This window comes from Balaenoptera physalus (genome assembly GCF_965194825.1).
Source record: "Balaenoptera physalus genome assembly, chromosome: 10".
In the NCBI taxonomy this organism is placed as follows: domain Eukaryota; kingdom Metazoa; phylum Chordata; class Mammalia; order Artiodactyla; family Balaenopteridae; genus Balaenoptera; species Balaenoptera physalus.
Genome location: NC_138889.1, coordinates 59361178 through 59386405, shown reverse-complemented (window position 1 = coordinate 59386405; position 25228 = coordinate 59361178). Strand labels below are relative to the sequence as shown.

The 25228-nt window shown below is 57.2% G+C and overlaps 1 protein-coding gene across 9 annotated transcripts; it reads right to left on the bottom strand.

Moving 5' to 3' along the window:
• Window positions 1-2540: 2540 nt before the first annotated feature.
• WNT11 (Wnt family member 11) lies at window positions 2541-24458 on the bottom strand. Of its 9 annotated transcripts, none has more exons than XM_082477853.1 (6): window positions 24176-24458; window positions 20118-20300; window positions 12656-12891; window positions 10774-11051; window positions 7739-8031; window positions 2541-3850 (listed from the first exon to the last, which is right to left on the bottom strand). In XM_082477853.1, exons 2-6 carry the CDS (start codon window positions 20198-20200, stop codon window positions 3676-3678), a joined length of 1065 nt encoding a protein of 354 aa, XP_082333979.1. In that variant the 5' UTR covers window positions 20201-20300; window positions 24176-24458; the 3' UTR covers window positions 2541-3675. The 9 variants fall into 9 exon arrangements, with proteins under 9 accessions (XP_082333979.1, XP_082333974.1, XP_082333976.1 ...); XM_082477848.1 differs by having other exon boundaries at window positions 24068-24197; XM_082477850.1 differs by lacking the exon at window positions 24176-24458 and adding an exon at window positions 23313-23835.
• Window positions 24459-25228: the final 770 nt, after the last annotated feature.

Sequence of the window (25228 nt, the reverse complement as noted above, 5' to 3'; positions counted from 1 at the left end):
ATCCTGCTGGTGGGTGACAAGCGTTTTGACACCCACAGATCAATACCTGGGCCTTTTAAATTCTTTGGGTTTGCTACTGGCTCAGGGGGCCTCTACAGGGCTTCCAATGCAATGGTTTGAGGATACTTACTCCAAAAGTCCAAGGTACCAAGGTTTTATGGCTCTAAATCTCTGAACACAGTGAGATCCTGGGACACCAGAGCTCCGAGTTTCTGGGATTCACACTGGTGAGGGTCCACCCCGCCTCACCTGAGTAAGGGCTCGGCTTAGCTGAATGCTTAGAGCCCCGACCTTGCCAGGGAGGAACAGTCCAGGGAGCAGCTCTCCATGGCCCCTGGGTTGCCCACCCCGACCAGCCGGAAAGGTACAGAGCTTCCCTGCAGGCCTGGCACTGGCCAGTGGCAGGTGCAGCGGCAGGCCCACTGAGTCAGGGGCCCAGTTGGGTCTCCTGTCCTGAGCCAGAAACAGCCTTCGGTCTTCCACATGCTCTTCCCATGCCTAGCCAGAGTGAGAACGTGTGAGAAAGGGTTTGGTGTCAGACACACCTGGGCTCCCAGCCCCGCACTGCTATGAACTTACTGTGAGATCTGGGCCAAGTGGCCTCCCCTCTCAGAACCTCACTTTTCTGACCTGTTGGATGGAGATAACAACACCCACCTGGGCCTGCTGTGAAGCTGACTCCGGACAATGTGTTTGGAATAGCACATAGTAGGTGCACAATAACAGGTAGCAGTTACATTATTATGACCACCCTTTCTGAGAGTCATTCTTGGTCCTTGGTCTGGTTTCCCCATTTGCTTGTCCTGGTTAAGGTCCAAAGGACACCCCAAAATCCAACATTTCCAAGACATGTACTAGGATGACTTTGCTGGACCCTGGAGCCCCATGGGTGAATTGGGCTGGTCCCAGCCCATGAGGAGGCCCCGGACCGGGGCGGCAGTTGTGGGGGGGAGGGTGAGGCAGACACAGACACAACACAAACCTCTACAACACCTTGGCTCAGTGCAAAGTGGGAGAGGAACACAGAGGCTGTGGGAACCCAGAAGAGGCCACTGGCACAGGCTGGGGGTGGTCAGGGAAGACTTCCTGGAGGAGGGGACCATTTACTTGGGCCTTGGAGGAAGAGTGGGCAGTGGCTGGCCACTGTAAGCATGAGTGTGATGGCTGCTTTAAAGGTTCAAAGGGTTGTATAGAGCTTGAGGGCATCGGGAAAGGCTTCGTAGAGATGGCTCTGAAGGCTGAGTGGAATTCCAGCAGGGAAAATGACATTCCAGGCCTGCTGTGGAAGAACAGCAGATGCTCAAAGGGAGGCTGAACAGAGAGGGTGCCTGGGAAGTTGCAGGAAATGTGGCTGGAAGAGTCACCTGGGGCCTGGGGGAGGGGACTTGTATGCTAGGCCAGGGAACTGGGGATTGGTTTTATGGGCCATGGGAGCCAATGTGGAGCAGGGGCGGCCCTGAACCTGGGAGAGCATACACTCCAGGCGCTTGTTCAACAGAGGCTGAGTTTTCTGCAGAGATGCTGGTGGGAGGCCTGCCCTGCAATGCCCCACCACCGGCCCTCGGCCTCTTATCAGTTCTGTGACCACAGGAAAGGCCCTTCCCATCTTGGAATTTCCTCATCTGCAAAACAGATTGAGAGACCAGAAGACTAACCTCGAGCGAGGTTCCTTCCAGCCTCTGATTCCGTGACTCTGGCCACACAGCCCTTCCTCTTCCCACCCTGTGATTGGTCCAGCCTCTATGGGCGTGTCCACGCCATCCCACCCTGGGTCTGCCCCCACCATCCCAGGTTGTGTCTCAGTTGGCTCTGGGGAGTGGAGAGCTCTCCCCTCAGCGTTTGTGTCTCCTCCCTGTGCACCAAAGTCCAGTTTATAATGTTCTTTCCTATCCTCTGTCTGGTGTGGTCACCCCACGGCCAGAGCAGATACAGATGATTAATAATTACTTCCATCTGGGGGACCTACTTTAGCCCAGGGTACTCTTTACTTGCTCATCAGTGCTGCCCATGTCCCAGGAAGAGAGGCTGAAGCTCAGAGAGCAACTGGGACCCCCACCCCTCTAAGAGCCTCTCTTCACCTGGCAACAGCTAAGACCCCCAGGATTCTCCATCTTCCTGGCTGTTACCTCTTGGTCTCTCCGCCTCTTTTCCTCTTCATCTCCCTGACCTCCAAAGTGCAAATGCTCCAGGCCCAAGCCTTGGTCCTCTTTGCTTTTCTATCCCGCCTTTCAGTGACAATGTACAAATGTGCATCTCAGCCCCAGGCTCTCCTCAGAGCCAGGCTTGATTATCTGCCCGTCTACTCAGGATTTCCACTAGGGACCCAACTGACATCACAATCTCCACCAAGTCTGAACCTTAGTTCTCTCTCCACCTCCGTCCCAGCATGCTTCCAAGCACTCGGCCAAAACCCTCGTGGTCCTTCTCCATCCTCCTCGCTCTCAAGTTCCACAACCATGAAAAGAACAAATCTAATGGCTCCACCTTCAAAACAGAACAGGAATCCAACCACGCCCACTGCAGACAGCCTGGTCCAGACACGAAGCTGGGGGTCTTTTCCAACCACCCCTTTATTTCCACCACCAGCTTTACAAACGGAGAAACTGAGGCTAGGGAGGGAGAAGCCCTCCCCACAGGTTTCACACAGAAACCCTGCTAGGGCTAGCTGGGGCGCGGTTCTGCCACCACCCCCCTGAGGTCTGCATTCCCAGCTCCTGGGTAGGTTTTCTCTTGAAGCCACTTAGCAGGTCTGATGACACAGCCAGGCTATGTGCGCCTGCATGTGTGTCCCTGGGGAACAAAGAGTCTGCCAGCTGGGTTTGGGTTTCAAGACGTCTGTCCTCGCCCTTGACCGGGAGATCTTACAAGGAGGCTGGGGCCTGAGCTGGGTGGTGGAGCGTGTGGGAAACATCAATCGGACGCCGCCTCGCCTGGGAACCGGAGACTTCACCCAACCAGCCCCAGGATCCTCTGAGCTCACTTGAGGAGGCCAGAAACTGCAGGGGCGGCCTGGGGTTCTCAGCATTTATTTCATACAGCTGTTTAAAGAGCTTGTTTAAAATACAGATCATCATATATATATATATATATATATATTTATATATATAAAATATATAAAGAGGAATTGAGGCCAGCCACCCCAAAGAAAAAGCTATGTTTTATAAATATTTCTGTAGCTCCCACATCCCAGAGGAAGAAAAACAAAACAAAACAAAGAAACATTTACAACCCAAGCTAGTGGTTCCATGTGGTGGGCCCAGTAGGCTCAGACCCTGGGGTGGGCCGGGGGTCTCGAGGGCTAGGCCTGCAGAACATTCTGGTGAGGAGAGGCTGACCTCCCACTTCCCAGGAGGCTGGGGTCTCTGGCTAGGAAAGGTCGAGTCTGTACCAGTCTTGCCAAACCCATGCCCCTGGCTTCTTAGACCCGCCTGGAAGGCAGCAGGTGGGCACTCCAGGGCCTCGGGCTGCCAGGTTATTTTTAATCTTGTCGGTTTCCTTTGATGTCCTGGCCCTCTTTCCCGGGTGGCCCGGCCTTCTGTTCCTGGTGGTTTCCAAGTGGAGGCAAAGGACAAGCCTCCTTCCACGTCTAGTATCTGGAATTCACAAGCCAAAATCCATGGGGCGTCTCCAGGCCTCTTGGCCAGCCTCTGAGGGTCCCCGAGGAGCGGAGCAGCCTCACTTGCAGACGTAGCGCTCCACCGTGCGCTCACACCTGCGGCAGGTGACATAGCAGCACCAGTGGTACTTGCAGTGGCACCGCTCGACCACACGGTCTGTGTAGGGGTTGTAGCCGCGTCCACAGCACATGAGGTCACAGCTGTCACTGCCATGCGACGTCTTGTTGCACTGCCTGGTGGGGGAGGGGAGGTCAGTGAGCATCCTGTCACCCACCAGTCCCCCCACTCCCAGCCAGGCAGCCCCAGCCTTCTCTGACCACGGCTGCAGCCTCAGTCCCCCTTGGACAGTGTTTTAGTCTTTAGGGAATTTAAAATAACCCTCTTTCCCAGGGGTACTTCTCACTTTTCCCTATATTTCCAATAGGCATTCATCAAAATGAGGGGGTGTTTTGTTTCCTTTGTCTCTTTTCCTATATCTTCTACTTCTAAATACTTGAAAGTGTCTCAAACCACTGTCTGATAATCCTATCTTCGTATTTAATCCTTAATTATATTGTAACAAGCGTAAAGATCGTTTTTACTTTTAGAATCCCAGGATGAATTCTGAAACAAACAAATGGCATCGGATGTGAGGCAAAGTGAGCGTCTGGCACTCTCTTGGTGGAGACAGAGGGTCTGTCAATAATTTGCCCCCTTTGAACCAGGCGCTTCCCTCCAGTATTTTATCTTATCCGAGGCAGGCAGGGTCTTTGGGTCAGTGGAATTACTATGCCCATTTTACAGATGGAAACAGGCTCAGCAAAGGGCAGAGGCCTGCTCAAGGTCTCATAGGAGTTTGCAGATAAGCAGGGCTCAAGCTCAGGGGTCCTGAAACCAAGTCCAGTGCATATTCTCCCCACCCTAAAGGGCAGAGAACCCATAGGCTGCCAGGGGCTGCATTTCTTCCTGAATCACTCCTGTGGGCAAAGAAGACACTGAAGGTCGCTATAAAACCCAAATATCCTTGCCATCAGCTCTTCTGTCTAGTGAAGAAACATCTGTGCAGGTTGGCATTTCATCTAGCTGGGCTTAGGCTAGACAAGGATGCTGTCATGGGATGCAGCTGGATCCCCACAGCCATGTGGACCAAGGAATCCCAGAATGTCTGAGGTGGGCAAGCCCTAGAGATGACCAAATCCAACCCTCATATTTCCTGATGGGGAAAATGAGGCACAGAATGGGGAAGGGACTTGCCCAGCATCACACAGGGTGAGCACGGGGTCTGTGAGAGTTCAGGAAGGCTTCCTGGAGGAGGAGGGATCATCCAGGCCATTGCATGAAAGATGAACAGGAATCTAAGACGGAGGGGAGGAGAAAGGGTGTTGGGGGCAAGGAGGACAAACACCTTGACCTGACCTATCTAAGGGGAATGAGAGATGGATGGAGGAGCAGGGCTGGAGGCAGGGAGGCCAGGGAGGCTGCTGCCAGCAGCAGCTGAGTAAGAGAAGCTAAGGCCTCAGCTGGGAAGGAGCCATGGGGAGGTAAGCAGGGGAGCACTTGGAGGGGGAGTCGGGAGGAGACGGCAACCTGCGTGTGGGGACTGTAAGCAGTTCCGGGCAGGAGGCAGGAGGGAACAGCAGAAGGAACACAGGCCCCAGAGCCAGACAGACCTGGGTTCAAACCCCAGCTCTGCTGCTTACTGGCTGCGTGACTTAAGGCAAGTCACTTAACATTTCTGGGCTTTGTTTAGTCACTCAACACCATTAGTCTCCCTCAGCCTGAACCTGAAGGTCTCTGGATGACTCCTCTAGGAAAGGGCAGTGGAAGGGGGCAGAGTTTCATTTTTATTTCTGGGTCCCTGACATGCAATGTTTGAAACCTGGCCTCCAACCTCAGAGCCAGACAAGGCCCGCGATGGTGCCTGTGAGGGGGAGCTGGGGAGGCTGGGGCCTGGAGAAAGGGCAGGTTTCAGAGTTTGGAATAGGAACTGCTGAGGAGGCTTCAGTTCACCAGGCTGGATTTGAGGAGGGCATCTTGCCCAGCTAGGGGCCCAACCACGTGTACCACCTGTGTGGTACAGTTAACAAAGTTCATTTGCATCCAACCCCCTGTACCCCGCAAATCCCTAATCTAGTAAAGCTCACGTTTCCCCTCCTCCAGGCAGCCTTCCTTGATGTCTAGGCTGAGACAGGGCCCCTCTGGGCTCCCCGTTTTCCCTGTCACAGTCTGAGCACTTGATGTCCCTCCCATCCCTGGTGCCCGCCAGAGCCTCATGTAATGCTGTAAGAAGTGTCTGTGGTTGTGAACCACTGAGATGTAGGGGCTGTTTGTTACTGCAGAAAGAGCTGACCCATACAGCTGTCTGCAGAGGCCCAGGGCTGAGCATGGCAGGAAGGCTGGGGGCGGTGGGGGATAGCATTCTGAGAAAGCAAGGGTGGTAGCTGGTGCTGTGGAATAGGGCCTCCTCACCAATAGGTTGGGGGCAAGTCCTAGGTGCAGAGTCGGGACAGCTGGGAAGGAAGAGACCTGGCAGCCTCAGGGAGGGGAGACTGTCATTCACAAACCCTTCCTACGGCACTGACACCATCCAGCAAGGAGGGGCTGCTCCGTAAATGTGATTAGAATCACTTGCCAACCTTCCCAAGTGAGTGGTATCATCCTCTTGGCACAGAAGACGAGACTTGAGCCTCAGGTAGGTGAAGGGATTTGCTCAAGGTCCCATAGCTAGGAAACTGCAGCGTCAGGGTGGGAACTGTGCTTCCCTGATGCACACGTGCACACACACACACACAGCGCCCCCGTGGATCCAGGGAGACCCTCTCTTTGCTCTGGGGTCCTCAATGTGCTTCCCCCAGGTCCTCTGGGTTCTAGAATCCTCTCCCCAACCCCAGCCTCATCACACCCACCCTGACTGCCTCAGCCCAGACTCTCGCTTCTTCCCGTCTCCCCGGCCTGACCTGGTTGCATCTTCATTCTGCCTGAGCCTCTCAATCTGGCTTCCAGATGGGAGCCTGGGCCTCCTTGCAGAGCCTGCTGCCCTGGCCTGTGAGGATGGAGCCCCCCAAAGCAGTCCCCCTCTCCTGGAGGCAGGAACGTGGGCTGAGGAGGAAGCAAAATCTGGCCAGGCACCAACTATGTGCCAGACACGTTCTCAGACACCCTCACTCTGGTTCAATATTCTTTTAACCTGGAAGAACACTAGTTTTGTGGAATGCTATTAGGGGCTCCTTAATAAAAGAGTTCCACAGCCAAACACCTCTGGGAAACACTGGCTTAGACAGATCCTTTACTGCGGGATTCCTCAGAGCCTTTAATATGTTCTCGTGCCTTGCAAATCGCCAGAGAGAATTTCCCAACGTATTTGATTGCAGAACTATTTCTTTATAGCATTTCAGGACTGGATTCCTCCTGAACCATCTCCGGGAAGAGCTGCTCCCCTGAATCCTCACCAGCCCTTCCTGGCACACAGTAGGTCTACAGTCACCACTGGCTCCCTCCTTCTCTCCTGTCCTGAATCGGCTTCAGCAGCTGTGATGGGACCTGCTGTAGGGACCCCAGCTCTGGCTCTGAAATGGGGGACTGGGGGGAGGGAGGTGGGTGAACGCAGGCGGGGGCATGGGAGCGCCGTCTCTCCACAGAAGGAAGGCCGACCTCGCTCTCCTGCTGCCCCTCTGAAAAGCGCTTGTCCTGGTTCCAGCTCCACACTGTGCAGACTTCCTGTGCGGCCACGGGCTGGCCACTGCTCCCACCTTCCTTGTGCCTCACTTCATTGGTCCAGCTCACAGGTTGTATGACATTTATCCTTCGCTTATTCATTTGACAGACATTTACTGAGGATCTATTTTATGTCAGGCAGCCTCTTTCCTAGCCTCTGTCTCCCACACTAGGGGGCAGGTGGGATGGGGGCCTCCCATGAGCCTCTATTCCCCAGGAGCCCCTGCCTGGGCGGTGTGCATAACAGTCACTCCCAGGAGCTCTGCCAGGGGCCCTTGGGACCCCACACCTCCACCTGGCATTCAACTGGGCGGGGACTCCGTTCCCCAAATGCTGACTGAGGCCCGACTGTGTGCCTGGCCCCAAGCTGGGATGGGGCACGTGCCACATGGCTGACCCTTCCTGCCAGGCTGGCGGCGGGCCCTTACCTGTCCTGCGTCCCATGGGAGCCCACCTTCTCGTTCTTCATGCAGAAGTCGGGGGAGCTCTGCAGATAGACGAGCTCCGAGTCCTTCACAGGCCGGATGTCCAGGTCCTTGGGCACAAGGTGCTTGCGGGTGCCCATGGGTCGGTGCACCACCTTGGTGGCCGACAGGTAGCGGGTCTTGAGGTCGGCGGCCACATCCCGAAGCTCCTGCAGCCCCTTCCAGCAGGTGCGGATGGAGCAGGAGCCAGACACCCCGTGGCACTTACACTTCATTTCCAGAGAGGCACGCAGAGCCTGTGGACAGTGGAGGGCGTCGGGCTGGGCAGCCGGAGCCCCCTCCCTGGCCTGCCCCGGGGCCCGGCCCCACCCTTCTGCCTGCCAGTGCTCTCAGGGAGTCACCACCTGCTCCGGGCCTCAAGTGACAGGGCTTTTTGCTCTAAAGCTGGGGGGTGTTGTGGATCCTTAGCTCCTCCTCCACCCTGGGGGCAGCTGGGAGGGGCAGCAAGAGAGTGGCTTCTGCAGGGGTAACGGATGCCATTTATACACCTAGTGTACCAAGTGCTCTCACACTTAAAATGGCTTAATCATCACAGAAGCCCTTCATGGGGCATATCATTCATTTCCCCATTTAAAAAAGAGGAAATGAAGGCTCAGAGAGGCTGAGTCTCTTGCCCAAGGCTACACAGCTAGAAGATCTTGGGCTGGGATTTGAACCCAGGTCTGAGGGCAATTCCAAAAGCCATGGCTTTTCATCATTCTATGCTTTTTCTCTCTCACAAAATGCTTGCTGAAAAAAAGGCGGGGAAAAGAAAAGGATGGGAGGGAGGGAAGAAGAGGCAAGAGGTGGGTGCTTGGGGGTGGGCCCCCTGGCCTGGCTGGCCTTCCCCTCTGCTGCCTGGTGCCGCGTCACCACTCAGCGCCTGTCTTCACGTGTGCTGAGCGGGTGTGTAATTGCTACCTTGCAGAGTCGTTGAAAGGATTCAACGAGATGACATATATGAAAGAGTTTTGTGAACTACAAAAGTTAAATCAATATTTGGTTTTGAAAAATCAGTCTAAGTAAGAATTATGGTGGAGAGGGGAGGCCTGGGCTTGGGGCCTGGGGAGACTCTAGCCCTGGCTTTGGCAGTGACTCTGTGCCACTATCTTCCGCGGGCCTCAGTTTCTCCCTGTGTACCTGAGGGGCATGAGTTGGACGCCTTCTGCAGGCCTTTCAGTTCTGCAGTCTAAGCCCCAACTCCTTGCACACAGGACTCAGATCCCTCTGCCCACCCCCCCGCCTGCCCTGTGTACTCCACTGCAAGGGTTATGGGTCCCTTGGGCCTACCCCTGCATCAAAAAGATGGGGAAACTGAGGCACACGGAGGGCACGGACTTGCCCAAAATCACACAGGGAGTTAGTGAGGAAGCTGGTCAAGGTCCCAGGGCTCCCTACCCCTCACAGTGCCAGGAAGTGGGGAATGAGGGAGTCCACTTGGGTCTAGAGTCTGGAACTGTCTCAGCAAAGCCTGTGGAGAGCACATAATGAAGTGAACCCGACTGCAGGGCACATTCGGCCTCCCAAGGGCACAAGGTACTTCTGAGTCATCCAGGAAAGGTAAACCACATTCAGCTCCTCAGCTCAGATGGCGGGAAGGGGCCCAGGCTTCCTGAGGCCATGGTGCCGGCGCTGAACACGCTGTCATCTACCCTCCCGGGCCCTTGCAGGCGGCCCCAGGGAGGCCAGCTCCTTGGCATCAGCGCCCCTGGGAAAGGGCTGATGTGCCTCTGAGGCTGAGGACCCTGTTTGGACTGCACTGCGGGATGGGACGGCTGTGCCCCCGGCAGCATGAGGCTCAGGCCTGGCCATGGGCAGGAGTGGGGCTGGGTTCTTGGGCGGGAGGCTGGGTGAAGGGCTCCCAATGGGTTTCCAAGGGTGGGGGGGTGGGCCAGCAGGGTTGCGGGGCAGGAGTTCTGGGTCCCTAGCCAGGTTCTGCTACAGATCCACAGGGTGACTTGGCCTCAGTTTCCTCAACTGCCCAAAGATGGCCTGGACGTCCTAGAATCCTTACAAGAGGGAGACCAGAGAGAGAGGAAGGTGAGGACAAGGAAACCTCCAGACCTGGAGTCCCATAGACCTGGGCTCCATTGCACCCTGTGTCCTTGGCCAAGCCACCTAAGCTCCTTCTGCCTCACGTGGTGCTTCTGCACAACGGGCCTAACGAGGCTGCAGGGAAGAGGTCATGAGATGCCATCCACACCTGACACTCTGCCCCTGCGGGACCAGTTCCCCATCTGTAAGGAGGGGTAACAGTACCTCTTCACAGTGTGGTTTTGTGGACTACGGGAGAGAAAACTAATCAAGCACCCACCACAGTGTCTGGCACAGTGATTGGTATAAAGTTTTGTTTTTTTTTTTAATTTTCAAAAAATAAAAAGGTCCATTCATTCACTTATGCATTCACCCCAACCTCCTGTGGAATGAGGTGAGGAATTAATGCAACACGGATAATAACAGACATGGAGGGGAAACCGTGTTTAGGAGGTTGGGGTGGGTTTTGGAGCCGGAAGAGAGTCCCCATTAGATCCAAGGAGACGACCCTTTAGCAAGGCTCTGCTGCTCCGCAGCCCTCTCCATGCTTCCTCCCACACCGGCCTTGGCCCAGAGCCCCAGAGGAAGACACTGAGGAACGTGACCAATGGGGACCAGAGAGCACCAAGCCACCCCATTTTATAGATAGGAACAACTGAGGCCAGGGAGGAAGTGACTCGCCCAATGTCACACAGTGAGTTTAGAGCTCCTGACTCCCAGCTCAGTGCTCCTTCTGCCCCACCGACGTTCTCCAACCCAAATCCTGGTGGACCCCCTGGAGGAGGAGGAGCCAGGCAAGCCCCAAGCAGCTGGAGAGGGAAGAGCCAGGGGAGGCCAGGAGCACATCAGTGTGGGTGGATCAGGGCCCGTCCCCCCGCCACCCCTCCACTGGGGCACACTGGGCGGCCCTTTTCCGGCCAATTGGCACAAGCACAACCATCTGGGGTGGGTGGGGGGGTGGTTACCTGTCTCCCCACTTCACTGTTGTGTAGACGCATCAGTTTATTGGCTTGGGATCCTGTTTTTTTCACCTTCATAGGAGCATCGGAAAACTTGGCCCCCATGAGGAGCCCGTAGCTGAGGTTGTCCGCACATCCTCCCCAGCGGTTCCCGGGCCCGGGTGGCTCACCTGGGACGGGGCCGCAGGAGCAGCCCGGCAGGTCGCCGGAGGTGCAGGCCCGGGCGATGGCGTGGCTGATGGCGGCCGCCGACAGCGCATACACGAAGGCTGACTCCCGGGTCCCTGTGGGGAGGTGCGGGGTCAGCCGGGGCGGGCGACCCAGGAATAGGACCCTGCCCAGACCTGAGGGCCCCCACCTGCCTCTGCGAGGTCGGGCGGGGACAGGGGCGGTGGCGAGCAGTGGAGCAGGTGGAGGATGGCATGACGACCGTTCATCTGTCACGCCCCCACCCTCCCCCAAACGCACTAGCTGACCCGCACGCTCTCTCACAAGCACGCAAAGCCAGCCCCGCCAGGGCACACCCTCACTCACACGCTCACCACGCTGCACTTCCTCCCTGCTTGCCCTGCACCCGGTGTTAGGGGCTGCTTTCGGGAACAGAAGGCCCAGTCCCTGAGCTCCTCAAAGACCAGTGAGCAAAGAGCCTGCTGTGGGGTGAAATGTGTCCCCTGAAAAGATATGGTCAAGTCCTGACCCCTGGTCCCTGTGAATGTGACCTTATTTAGGAATAGGGTCTTTGCAGGTGTAACTGACCTAAGATGAGGTCATTAGATGGAGCAGAGTGCGCCCTAATGCAATGACTGGTGTCCTTATAGGAAGACGGAATTTTAGATACAGAGACATAGAGGGCGGAGGCCATGTGACAGAGGCAGAGACTGAAGTGATGCAGCTATAAGCCAAGGAACACCGAAGACTGCGGCAGCCCCCAGAAGCTAAGAAGAGGCAGGGACGAATCCTCTCCCAGTGTCTTCAGAGGGAGCCCTGCTGACACCTTGACTCTGACCTCAGACTTCCAGCCTCCAGCACCGTGAGACAGTTCTGTTGTCAGAAGCCCCCCGGTGCGTGGGGCTTTGTTACAGCAGCCCTAGCAAATTAAGATGGAGCCCAACGTGCCTTGAAAGTGGGGTGTCCTGGCCTTGCATCCAAGCAAGTTACCCCCCTTCTCAAGCCTCAGTATCCTTAACTGTAGAGTGGGAATGATAATACCTACCTCACAGGCTTGCTCTGGAGCTCAGATAATTCAGGAAGGAAGGAGGCTTTGTAAAGTGCTGCACAAACGTTAGCTGTCACCGTGCGGGGTAAAGATGAGATCCACTGGGGCATTCCTACCCTTCAAAAGCCTCTCTATGATACATAGGGCCCTCAAATCCACCCCCAGAAGCCACCTCCTCTGGGAAGTCTTCTCCACAGATGTTCTTTAGTCCCTACATCACTTTGTGCCTTTCCCAGCACCTTCAGTCAGGCTGGTCTAGAATTAACTGCTCCACACCTGTCTGCCCCGAGGGCAGGCTCAGTCGCATTCTCATTACAGACCCCCCACCCCCAGAGCCTTCCTGCATCATTCATTCCTTTGTTCAGGCGTGAGGGGTACATGTGCATTTGTACTGTCATTCAGGCTCCCCACGCTGGTATATTCACTCGCTATAGGTTCATTCATTCATCAGTTCACGCCCCAATACCCATGTCCATGATTAATTCATCCACCCACCCATCCGTGTATCCATCCATCATCCAGCTATTCACTCATCCCCCCATCACACTTCCAGCCATCCATCCATGAATTCACCCACCTATCTAAACACATATATATTTATGCCTGAATTCATCCACCCCACCCCACCCGCATGCATTCCGCAGGCCCTAGCAGCCCCCGCTGGCCCCCTACCTCTCTCCAGGTCAAGCAGGTAGTTGGGGGCGAGCTCGATGGAGGAGCAGTTCCAGCGCATGTCCGCGAAGGCCCGGCGGCAGGCCTTCATGACCTCGCGGGCGGCGTGCACGATGGTGTGCATGAGCTCCAGGTTGCTGCGGCACAGCTGCACCTGCGCGGACACCAGGCCCTCCAGCTGCTTGCAGTGTTGCGTCTGGTTCAGTGCCAGGGCCGCCGGGGTCTTGGAGAGCGCCCTGCACACAGGCCAAAAGGCAGCAACCAATGGAAGGGAAGTCAGGGCTGTGAGGGGCCGTGCTGCTTCCACCCGCTGTACCGGCCCCAGCCTCTCCTCCACAGTCTTGGAGCCTTTGCTGGAAGGAGCTGGGAAACCAGGAGGCCAAGCACTGTCCCCAGCAGAGTAACGGCTCCCCCTCCCGCCCCCGTGTGACCTTGAGCACATCACTGTCCTTTTCTGGGCCTCAGGCCCTCATTCATAACATAGGATCACGGCCCCCATCCTACCTAAGCTTTATTATAATTATACTAACAATAAACGGTTTTATAGTTCACAAAGCACTCACATCCACTGCCTTATTTAGTCCCACACAGCTGTGACTGATTACTCTTTATTCAACATTCATTCAATACTGAACGTGCTAGACAGTGTGCTAAGTGCTGGATTATTATAATCATCACCATCATAGTAATACATACTATTAATTGACCATTTACTAGATGCACAGTGTGAGTTAGGAGCTTCCCATTATGGCTTCGTTTAATTATTAAACCCATTTATTAGGCTGTAAAATCCCACATACATGCAAGAGATTCATTAAAAGATTAAAGAGCCACTCAATTTGGTGATGAATTGGACTTAGCCATTAACTTGCTATGTGACTTTAGATAAACCACTGTCCCTCTCTGGGTCTCAGTGTCTATATCTCTAAACTGTATTTCCCAGAATGGGTTCCAGGGAGACACTCCGGAAAAAGGGATCCATGGTCAATCAAGCACAGTTGGGGAATGTGATATACTACATCCCCCCTTGAAGAGCAGTAATGCACATTTACATTTTAAAGGCCCTGAGAAGTCCTGCAGCAAAGCAACAGGCTTGGTTTTGTTTAACTTCCAAGTCTGCTGAGCACAAAACTCTTTATTTGAGGAGTGCTGACCTCCTCCATGCTTTGGGAAATGCTGGCCTAGGGGGTCCCTATGACCTCTAGTGATGTTATAGGACCTAAGAGCTTCCAGATCCTGGTTCTGGGCACTGGGATTCCAAGACTCTAGGACCAGGGGTCGATCCTGCATTCAGCTTCCTCCCAGGCCTTCTCTGAGGAGTAGACTGCATCAGGCAGCCCCTCCTCTTAAGTGGAGGCTAGCGGGACCCCACAGCCTTAAAGGGTTCCATATAGACCCACCCCCTACCCTAGGGCCAGCTGGTCCTCAGAGACCCAGCAGAGACCCCGGAGGGACAGGCGGCAAGAAGGGGCCAATCTTCAGGCCCAAGTGCTATGTGCCCCACTTGCTGGGACCACAGCAGACCTCACCCAGCATCATGACCGAGACCTGGTGAGGCCCAGCTCCTCAAGGCCCTGGCCTGAGATCCCAAGAGAGGCAGCCTGGTGCCAAAGAACAGCACGGGCCTGGGCAGACTCCTGGCTCTGTCACCCCCACTCCCCTTGTGACCTTGAGCAAGTCAAGTAACCTCTCCTCTCCCATCAATCTCCCAGCATTGTCTGAGGGATTGACCTCAAGGCCCCTCAAAACCTGGCCCTCCAGCCCTCTCTGGCCTCCCGTCCTTGTCCCCCATGTGTCCTAATATCTGCCACACCAGACTCCTGGCTTCTCTGATAGGGACTGCCCTACCACCACGCGTATGCCCAGGCTTTTCCTGGTGCCAGGAATGCCTTTCCCCTTGCTCCTGTACCTAAATGAATAAATAAACTTGATCTACTTGTGGAAGAAATATTTACTAAGCACCAACTCTTCCCAGACATAGATCCTTTCCTCAAGGAGCCCCTCGTCTAATGGCTGCACAGACCTATCACCAGTTATAAGGCAATGACTCAGATGTTCCAGTTCATGGGCTGGCCCAGGGAAGAGCTCAGGCTTTGGGCACCAGCTGTGTGAGCTGGGTAAGTTACCCAACCTCTCTGGGCCTCATGGTCCTCATCTGTTATAAGAAAATGATAAATTCTACTTCAAAAGGTGATGGCAAGACTTAAATACGATGATGGATGTAAAGCACTCGGGGCAATCATAAATGGGATCCCTTGCTTGTTGCCACGTGAATCTTGGACCAGAGGGAGTCAGAAGACCTAGGTTGTGGCTCAAGCTCTGGCCTCTATGTGCTGGGCAATCCTGGGTGAACTGCTGCCGCTCTCTGAGCATCAACTAAAAAATGGGGACTCCTGGAGGTCTTGTAGGGGCTGAATGAGTTAATACGTGCTACACTGAGTACTAATAGGTTAGTTTGCTTCCTGCTGCCTCTCTCTGCCATGCCCCACCCATCCTACACCTCCAAAATACAGAAATCATCCCCGAGGCCTGGAAAGCAGACCCAGGGCAAGTGGGCATGGCCTGGTGTCTGTGGTTGGAGTGGCACAACCCAGCCTGTCTGAGATTGACTGTGGGTATCTTGGGCCATCTTCCCTCACTGTGACCCCTGGCCCGTCCCTACCCCACCAAGGCATGAGCCAAGAAACCTTTGGTGTATCTGGATGCAGACCTCAGGCATGGTTGCCTGACCCTGCCTATGACTGGGGAACCTGCTGCCTGAATTCCGGCAACACGTACTGGATGAGGGGTGACCACACAGGGACAGATGTCACCCCCTCAGCCTGTTTCTTGGTTGTTACAGCCCCTCTGCCACCACCTAGCAAGCAGTGTCCACGCGCATGGACCCACTGTCCCAGGTGGGCACAGCACTCCCCAGTTTACAGAGCCTCTCATTTCATCCCATTCTTACAATGCCCGAGGGGCCTGGGAGATTATCTATCACCCCCTTTGTACAGAGGAGGAAGCTGAGGCGCTCCAGTGCCCAGGCGCTCGGCCTCCTCTGGATACCATCCTCCCTCAAACCTGGCCTCACCTTCCCAGGTCCCCTCTCTACTGGGCTTGGGGCCGTCCATGCTCAGCCTGTCCTGAGCCTGCTCTGCCCATCACCCTTGCCCGGCTTCCATCCTTCCCCTCTGAGCCACTTTGCTGTTTCACAACAGGAAGGATTACAGGAGATACACGAGAAAACACCCAGCACGGTACCCGGCACACAGCAGGCACCCGCGCAGCGTGGCTGCCTTCCAGGTCCTTCCCCTGGGCTCCTGCTCAGAAAGCGGATAATGTAAGCTGAGACTTTTCCTGGGGAGCTTAGGTTGCGGCTTCGGAGGAGGGGTCCTCTGGGCTCCTGGGGTCTGGGGACCCTGGGCCACTCTGGGTCAGTCTGTCCATCTCTGAAGTCATCAAGCATCCACCTCCCCAGCTGGTGGTGAGAGAGGTTCGATGAGGGAAAGCCGGTGAGGATGCTCCCAGATGAGGCACAGACTGCCCAGGTGGGCAGAGGACACACGGGAAGCATTCTGGAGGTCCTGGGCGGGCGCGGGGCTGCGGAGAGAGCGGCCGGGACAGAGCGGCCAGCTGCGGCATGCTGGGGGAGGCCTGCTCGCGGGAGCGTGCAGACTGGGAGATCAGGAGGCGGGAGGCAGCGGATTCCACTCCCGAGGAGGGCGATGCGGTCATCTGGTAATTAGTGGTAATGACCGTTTCTAACTAAGGCCCCCTTGGGGAGGTAATCAAGGATTAGGGTGGGAGGCGGGGGAGTTACCCGTCTGGACATCTCGTCCGGCTTGCCTCACTGCAGCGCACCCCTAATTGAAAACATTTTGGTTTATCTGGGGGTGGGTGCATGGGGGAGAGGGTGGAAGAGAGGACAGGAGGGAACAGAGAGTTCACAGGCGAGGCCTATGCCCAGGGTGCTGCTGGGGTGGCCGAGGTCTCTCTCATTCAGGAGTTGGGGTTCTCCTGGGATGGCGGGGGTGGGGGAGGCGCAGAGACCTGGGTTTCAGCTCCAGCTCAGCACATCTAACGTTCCACCTTGGGCAAGTCACTGCCCCTCGCCGGGCCTCAGTGTCCCCACCCCATTGTGGAACTGGGGACACTGAGGCCCAGAGAAAGGCAGGGCTAGCCCCGACCTGTACACAGCCAGCCAATCAGAGGCAGAGCCAAGCTAGAACCCAGGACTCCTAACCACAGGCTAGGGCTCTTTCACTCCCATTGTAGAGATGAGGAAACTGAGGCTCAGAGAGGCTAACATGATTGATTTGCCTGAAGCCTGGCTCATGGCTAGTGAACTGGCAGAGCTCGGGCTGGAACCCAGGCCTTCCAACTCAGGTCTGGTGCTCCTCCCAGCCTCTCTGCGGCAGCTGTGTTCCTTCTGAGTCTCTTAGGACTCTTCCTCAAGAGGCCCAGCCCCGGAGTAAGCAGCAGGCTTGGGGCTGCCCGGGGTGGGTGGAGTGGCCTTTATGGGTCCTCCCAGCCACCCTGGGCCTTCCCCTCACTGGGTAACCCCAGTGGTTCACAGAAGGCTGGAACCATCCTCCCTGCCCACCACAGGGCAGCCAGAAAAGGATGTCCCCACACTTCTGGTCTGAGTCTCCCAGCACCTGGCTTGGGTGGGAGGTGAGGTAGGGAGGGGTCCCCCAGGTTATTTCTGATCAGGTGCTTCCACCCCTTCTCCCTTACCCCCTACCCCACAGAAAGCCCAAGCTGAGTCCCAGGTCCCCAGTGGGTGGGCAATCTGGGTCACTCAGCCACGTTTACTTTCATTTCCCACGTCAAATGCCCCTTTCCTCTTCAGCTCACTTTCCAAAGCCCAGGGCAGCAGGGTCCTCTGGGACATCCCCAGGGCAGCTGAGTCTCCTGGATGAGTCCCCAGCTTCCCATCCCCACCGTACCCTTCCCTGTTCCCAACTGGCCTGTGGCTCCCTGTGACCAAGAGGCCCCAGAGCCACGCAACTTAACTCCAAGTCCTGCCTCTGCTGCCTACTAGCTGTGACAGCCAGTTCGTTAAAGACCCACTGAGCCTCCACTTCCTCTTCTGATTAATGAGTGTGATGGCAGAACCCACCTCACATGGTGGTTGGGAGATTTAAATGAAACAACATACATCAAGCACTTAGAACAGTGCCTGACATGTACCAAGGCCACATATATATACAGACACACACACACACACACACACACACACACACACACACACACACACACACACACACACACACGAGTTGTTATTCTTAAACTCCACTCCTTCTCCTGCTTCCCCCTCTATCTTCAGCTCCAGCAAGAGTTTAACCACTATCAAAGAGGTTTGGCTTCATGGAGCCTGTCTGCCTGGCTTCTGATCCCACATCCACCATTAATTAACTAGCTGTGTGACCTTGGGCCAGTTACTTAACCTCTCTGTACCTTAGTTTCCTCATTTGTAAAATGGTAGCGATAAGAATGTCACCTACTTCATAGGAGTGTTATCAAAGTTAAATGTCTAAAGCTCTGGGGATTTACTAGTAAGCTCCTGTAATTCCTGGCTTCTCTGTTTCCCCACACACATCGTCCTACCCCTGCTGTTCCCTCTGCCTAGGATGCCTGCTTTGCATTCCATCCATGGCCATCGAAATCCTATCTATCCTTTGAAGCCAGACTCAGAGTCACCTCCCTTATGTGGGGCTAACCACACCTCCTCTGGGCTCCCATGCTCCCTCTCCTAGGACACAGCCCAAAGTTCACTTTGTACATTTTATATGTCTGTCTCCCCCAACAGGCTGGCAGCTCTTTTAAGGCAGACACTGAGTTGTACTCATTATTTGTGGCAGCCTGGGCTATGCAGTGGGGACAGCATGGATGTTGGGCTGAACTAGCCATCTATTTCAGACCCTACCCAGCCACGTGCCAGCTTGGGGGCCTGTAAAAGTCACACATTTCTCAGAGCCTCGGCGTTCCCACTGTGGTGTGGGAATTCTAGCAGTGTCCCCCAGAACACTCTAGGGGTGAGCCCAGTTCTTGGCCTCTGATGCTCCTTGGGTCCTTTAACAAAGCCCTTCCCTCTCTGGACCTCAGTCTCCTTATCTGTAAAAGGTTGGTGGTGAGTGAGGAGGGCTTGGGCTCCCTGAGCAGAGGTTCTCACCAGCTGCGACAGTGCCAGGTACCAGCAGTAGAAGGAAAGTGGCTGATTTCTCATAAAATTAGTCAGGAGGGGCTGAGAAGAGCCGGTGCCCCCAGGCTGGGAAGCTGCTGAGCTCAGGCTTCTCCTTGCAAACAAGAAATGCAAGAAGATGGGGTTCCCCTCTCAAGAGAATTAATGGATAACTAAGTCCCAGCAGGGGTAGGGCTGGTGACCTCGAGACTGTTTGCCGGTGGCCCAGCCACTATTGCCCATTTTCCAGCTAATCCACGAACCGTCCTCGCAGCCCCTCCCCAGCCCATAGTCTGTCCCATGCCTGTCTTATCTGCATGGCTCCCCGCCCCCGACCTGGAACTCTAGACTATGTCCTGTCCTGGACTTTTCCACCATTCAGGGAGTTCCTCCACCCAAAGTGCCCTCCTCTCACTGCCCCCACCCACCAAACTCCCAGAGACTCCTCAGGCCCGTCCTAGGAGCACCACCCACGAAAAATCTACCTAGGGTCCCAAGGATGTGCCCCCCACCAGGTGATCTCCTCTCCTCTGGGCTCCCACAACACCGCCCTGGGCTCTCCTGGGGCACTTGGAGTTATTTACAGCCTGGGCTTATCTCTTCCAGACCAGAGGGCAGCTCCTCCAGGAAGGGGCTGGCTTTTACTCCTTTCTCCCTGCCCTCCCTGCCCACAGCCCAGCACAGAGCAGGCAGTCCCTTCTGCTGGATGGAAAAGAGTCTCTCTCCCACTTGCCCCTCCATTAATAATTTCTATCTAAAGGACTACCCTTCAGCATCCGACAGTTTATGGGGTTCTTTCATGAGCCGCTTCTCATCTTACCCTCCTTTGACAGAGGAGGACGCTGAGGCTCCCAAGAGGCTGAGTGACACTTCCCCAAGGTCACCCAGGTGGAGGGGTCTGGACTGTTTGAGAACCTCCAGCTAGGGTCAGGAGACTGTCAAGGAACATAATATTGAGCAGGCCTTGTGTGCAGGGCGCAGACCCTCTAGATTGGGCCCCCTGACCACGCTCTTTTTCCATCTGTCCCTGTGGAGGTCTTGCGCAACCCTCGGCGCACGGAACAGGGCAATTCTGTCGTCCTCCACGCCCTGTCTTGCTCCTCCCGCAGGTAAGGACAATATTTAACAGAGGAGGAAAAGGAGGCTTAAAAAGGGTGACTTGCCCACGACCCCCAGGCAACTTCTGCTCCCTGGTCTTGGGCACGCTGGCCTGATCCAGGGGGCCCCTTAAGGCTCTCCGCCTCCCCCAGCCGCGAATCCCGGGGCCCATGTGTGTGGACGCGGGTCCCTACTTACAGCCACTTGATGCCATAGCACACACTGGTCTGGAGCGCCAGGGCGAAGAGCAGCGCCTGGCAGACCTGCGGCCGCGCCCTCATCCTCGCGCGGCTGGCGCGCCGGGGGGTCGCACCCTGGGGAAGCCGCGCCGAAGTCCCGCCGCGCGCCCGGCCGCCGTCGCTCCTCCTGCGTGCACGCCGCCTGCAGTCGGGGAGAGCGGAGGCAGCGGATTAAGGCTGCGCGCGGGGCGGGGGCCACGCCGGGGGGGGGGGCGTTTTATTCAAATTACAAAGGAGGGGTCGGGGCCCGGGGAGGCCGGACGCGCGGCGGGCGTCGCCTCCCGCCCCGCACAGCCCGGGACGCGGCCGGCGTCTGGCTCGAATTAAATGCCTCTGGAGCGCGGCCGAGGGCTTGTCCACCTAGTGCGGCCCGGCGGGAAGGGAAGAGGGCAACAGGACCAGAAACTCCGGAGAGACCAGGCAGAGAGACAGCGAGAGGGAGAGAGACCCTCAGAGAGAGAGGCTGAAAGACATTTGGCAGAGGGAGAAGCCCGGATAGGCACACAGTTCTCGAGAGGGACGGAAAGAAGACGAAGGGGGTCGAGGGCGGAGACCGCGGGCGGGCGAGGGGAGGAGCAGATTCGGGGCCCAGGATCTGGGTACTCATCTCCGCAATATTAATTGTTAGTTATTATGAGCCTGGCCATTCTCCTTCCCTGCTGGGCCTCGGTTTACCCCCTCTGTAAACTGGGGACACAATTGTGATTCAAATTGTGATTAGGACATAATTCACCTTTTAAAAAGAACATTCACCTAACGCGATCGCATTTTTTCCTCCCAGCAACCCTGGGAGATAGATACTATCACTGCCCCCATCTCACAGATGAGAAAACTGAGGCGCAGAGATGTGAAATAGGGTTGTTCAGCCAGCGAGCGGCAGGTCCATGCCCCGTGTTTTACTCTCATGTCTACCCGGTGTCCGGTGAGATCATGGACCGTGAGAAGACAGGGAAATGGGGGCTGGCTCTGGGCATCAGTTTCTCAGCCTGTGAAGGGGAGGATGAGAAATGGGATGGCGAAGGTCTTTGTACAGTGAAGGCTGTTCAGGGTCCTGAGTCTCTGAGTCCCTCTAGCGGTGCCCTTCTGCAGGGTCGGATGGTGCCCAGGCCGGAGCGGAGGCTGGGCAGCCTGGCCTTGGCTAAGCTGGGAAGCTCACGGGGCCGGTGCGATGCCGCCTCCGGCCGCCAGGCGGCGTCCTGGGGCCGCGGAGTAGTCCTTACCCCGCCCGCAGGCCGCAGAGTCGCTTTCTCCGGCTTTTTTCTTTTTCTCCTTTTTTTCCCCCTCTTCATTTCACATCATTAACTCCCTTCCCAGCTTCTTCCAAATTTACCAACAACTGGCGTTCTCCCGGAGGTAAACACAGCCTCAGCCCCTCTCCCCTGGGGAGGAGCAGACAAAGGGATTCCTTTCTCAAGGGTTTGTGGAGTTGGAAAAAGGAGGCGCCTTAGTGCGGGCGCTTGAGCGAGAAGGGGGGGTTGACCTTGGGCAAGTCTTCCACCACCCCAGCCTCAGTTTCTCAGTTTCCCCTTCTATGAAAACAAGGGACTGGACTTCACGCATCTCCTGAGGTCTTTCCAGCCTCCAGTAGCCTGCGGGTCTTCTGAGCTCCCCTCTGCCTAAGTTCCCACTATTACGTCTACCTGCGTAGTGTGTGCATGTACGAGTGCGCCTTAAGCGCGCGCGCGCGCGCACACACACACACACACACACACACACACACATTTTAAATCCCACTGTTTTCTGGAGCCTTCGGCATGACCCAGAGCAAGGCAGAGAGAAAACTCTGAATTACATTTTCTTTCTCCTCCGCAGAGTCCCCCAGCTGGGCGCCTAACACCGTGGCGCTCGCTACAAACTTTGCCGAATTATGGCACGGGGGCGGGGAGGCGGGGGTTGGTGTTTCAGCTGGGGTCGCAGTCTAACTGTGCCCCCTCTTCCCTCCCAGCCTGTATCCAAACCTTTTGTCTTACTGGCCCTGAAAGTTTACCATGCTCCTGAGAACGAGAAAAATACCGGCTGGATGTGGGGGGGGGGGGGCGGGGGGAGAGGGGAGAGGATCAAAAACTCCAGCCACTGTCTCTCCTCGCCCCTACCCCCTCCCCAAGTGTGGGCTCCCCCCTAAGGCGCCCAGCATTCCAGGGTAGGGAGGAAGGGCTGCACTCGGAGAGAGGAGAGCTCGGACTCACAGCAGGGGATCCGTGTCCAGCCCAACTCGCCCAGAGAGAGGAGGGGCCGCCCGGGTCACGGCGCACGGGGACCCAGGCGTCCAAGCTACTCCCGGCTCTTTCGGAGCGGCCCCGGTAGTCCTGGGCTTCTCCTTTCGCTGTCCCACCACGTCGCTGGGGGAGGCGGCTCCTGGCCCGGGCCTCTGGGTTCTGACAGGTTATTCCTGTCCAGTGTCAGAGTGTCTAGGACAGCCGCGCGGGCCGCTGGGTCACCCTCAGCCTGCGCCTCGCGGGTCAGGGAGCACTCGCCTCCCTGAGCCCCCGGCCCGCCAGGGGGCGCTAAACCGGGGTTCGAGGTGCGATACGCCGCAGCCTCCCGCGCCCTGGGACCTTGGGCAAATCCCCTCCTCTTCCTGGACCCCCATGTCCCCCTCTGGGGACTGTATGAGGTGTAAAGTAAGTGCCCTCTCAATTCTGGTCTCTCTATAAGACATCCACTTGCCGTGGTCAGTCCCGAACTGCCCGACCCCTTGCTTCAGGCCCGGCTCGGAACCTCCCTTGGGGTCAGGCGCGTAGTGGGCCCGCGTCAAACCACAGTGTCTTTGGAGAGAAAAGCGGTCCCTTCCTCCCCCCGCTGGGGATAAAGTTCAAGCTACCTCGCTTGCAGCGGGCGAGAGAGGAAACCTCTGGTGCACACTCTGGGCACCGCGAGCGCAGTAGCCACGGCCTGGCTCTAACAGGTGGTTGTAAGACTTGGGCTCTGGAAGGCCCTGGAAACCCCGCTGCCAGGGCGGCTGCCCTTCTGAGGCAAAGCCGGCGGAGACACGCCGAGCTTCCCCTTCCCGGATGAGCCTGCGCTGGGCCGGGAGCCGGCACCGCGCGACGGCGCTGAGTGTCCCCGCCGCGCGTCGGCCCTGAAGCCTCCGGGTGCGCGGCTCGCAGAGCCGACCCGGAGAACCGGTGACGCCGAGCAACTGCTTCAAGATTACCTGCGACGCCAAGCGAGGCGGGGCCGCAACCCGGCTTTGACCCTGGCCGCGAGTCTTTTGAGATGTGTCTGCTGGGCTGCGGACGATGCGCCGGTGGCCCGCGAGACGGGTTATTTTGGAAGTGGGAAGGGTGGGGTGGGGTAACTCGGGGCACCTCCCACTATCCCCTCTGGGCCCGACCCCGAGCCCCTAAGGACCGTGAGGGTCGTGGAGGCACCTCAGCTCCGAGAGTTGGGAGGTGTGAGACTCGTGCGCGAGCTCAGCCAGATGTTCGGGGCTGCTCCAGATGTGCCTCGGGGCCGGGACAGGACTTTCCTCCTCCCCAACCCCCAGCCTGGAGCTCAGGTCTGTAAACAAACTCTCGGTTCTCCCCCTTATCCCGCCGCTTCTGGGAGCAGGTCTCAAAGCGAGGCGTCCGCCCTGGTGCCCCAATTTAGTAGGAGCTGCCGTAGTTCTCTGCCTTTTGCCGCCCTCTCCTGCCCCGCCACACACACCCTCTGCCACAGGATCCAAGTCCCCCACCCCCGGGATGGCTCGGGCATGACCTCATCCGTGGGCTGACTGGGAGAGAGAGGGTCGAATCGGGGGGAACAGGGCCGGGAAGGCTCGAGGCGGGCCGCGGGAACTGCACAGCCCACCTCCACCGCTCATCCGCTTAAAGCCCGCGCCCCCAGCCCCCGGCGCCTGCGCTCGGTGAGGGGAATGCCTGCGAGAGCCGCGGAGGAGAGGTATGGAGAAGGTCTTGCTTTGCTTACCGGGAGCGGTTGCCCAACGGGGTCACGCCTTCCCCCTCGGACTTGCGAGCCCCGCGCCCTGGCAGGTCCCCGCTGAGAGCCCGCCCGCTGCCCGTGGCCACTGCTCACCTCCTGGGGCGCTCGCCTGGCCGGGCGGGCGGGGGAGCGGCGAGCGCAGCCCCCAGCGGACCCGGGAGCTCTCCGGGCTGGGCAGGCGGCGAGGGCGTCCTCTTCGCGAGCTGCCAGAGAAGGACGCCCGGGATCCCGGCGGACAGAGGCCTGCTGGGGTCCCGCGGGGACTGGGGCGCACACTCAGGCTGCTCTGGAGGGCGCTCGGCTCCCGGGGCCTGCGCTCGCCCGCTCGCCGGAGCTCTCCGCCTCACCCGGCACGGTCTCTGGTGCTGGCCGCCCGAACTGCTTTATAAGGCACGGGCAGCTGCTTTGATCCGCCCACGTCAGCGCGCCGAAACCCCACCGGGTGGCTCCGGCCTCGCGCGGGGGCCGGGGGCGGGGTCCCCGCGGATGCCACGCACCCGCGGCGCCAGCGGCACGAGAGGACGTCGCACCCTGTTGAGCTACAAAGAGGAGACTTACTAACTATAACTATAGCTGGTGTGTACTGAGCGTGCGGGCTGTGAGCCTACTGCGCGCCTGGGGCGCTCGGGGGCCCAGGTGGGGAAGGTTTCTAAACCTCTCAGCAAGCCCCGCGAGGATCCTCAACCCCGTCTAGTTCGACAGAGGAGGAAGCCACAGCTCAGAGGGAAGTCGGTCTTAGGTCTCATTCTGGAGCCCGGGCATCACTAGGTGTTGGTCTTGCAGCTCGGTTACTATAAGCATTGTGCGTCCCGAGAGCTGCCTTGGCGTCCCAGTCCGACCTTTGCCGGGTCACCTCTCCAGACCTCTGGTTCCAATTCTGGGAACTCTCAGCAAAGAAAGGAGGTGCGAGGGCTCTGTGCTGTGAGCCGGCTCTAAACCTTAGGCACCAAGGAGGCAGGTGTCCCATCTATGGGATGACCGTTGGAGAGTCTTCTGGGCACCTTGTCCGGGTCCCTAGGGGACCACCAGCTGAGGACTGGGTTTCAGAAGCTAAAGCACATTAAGGTGCTTCTTGTGCGGTGTAGACCTAGCCTGGGGCTGGGGCTGGGGCTGTGTTTCTGGGGCAACTTGCCTGGGACCGGTTGA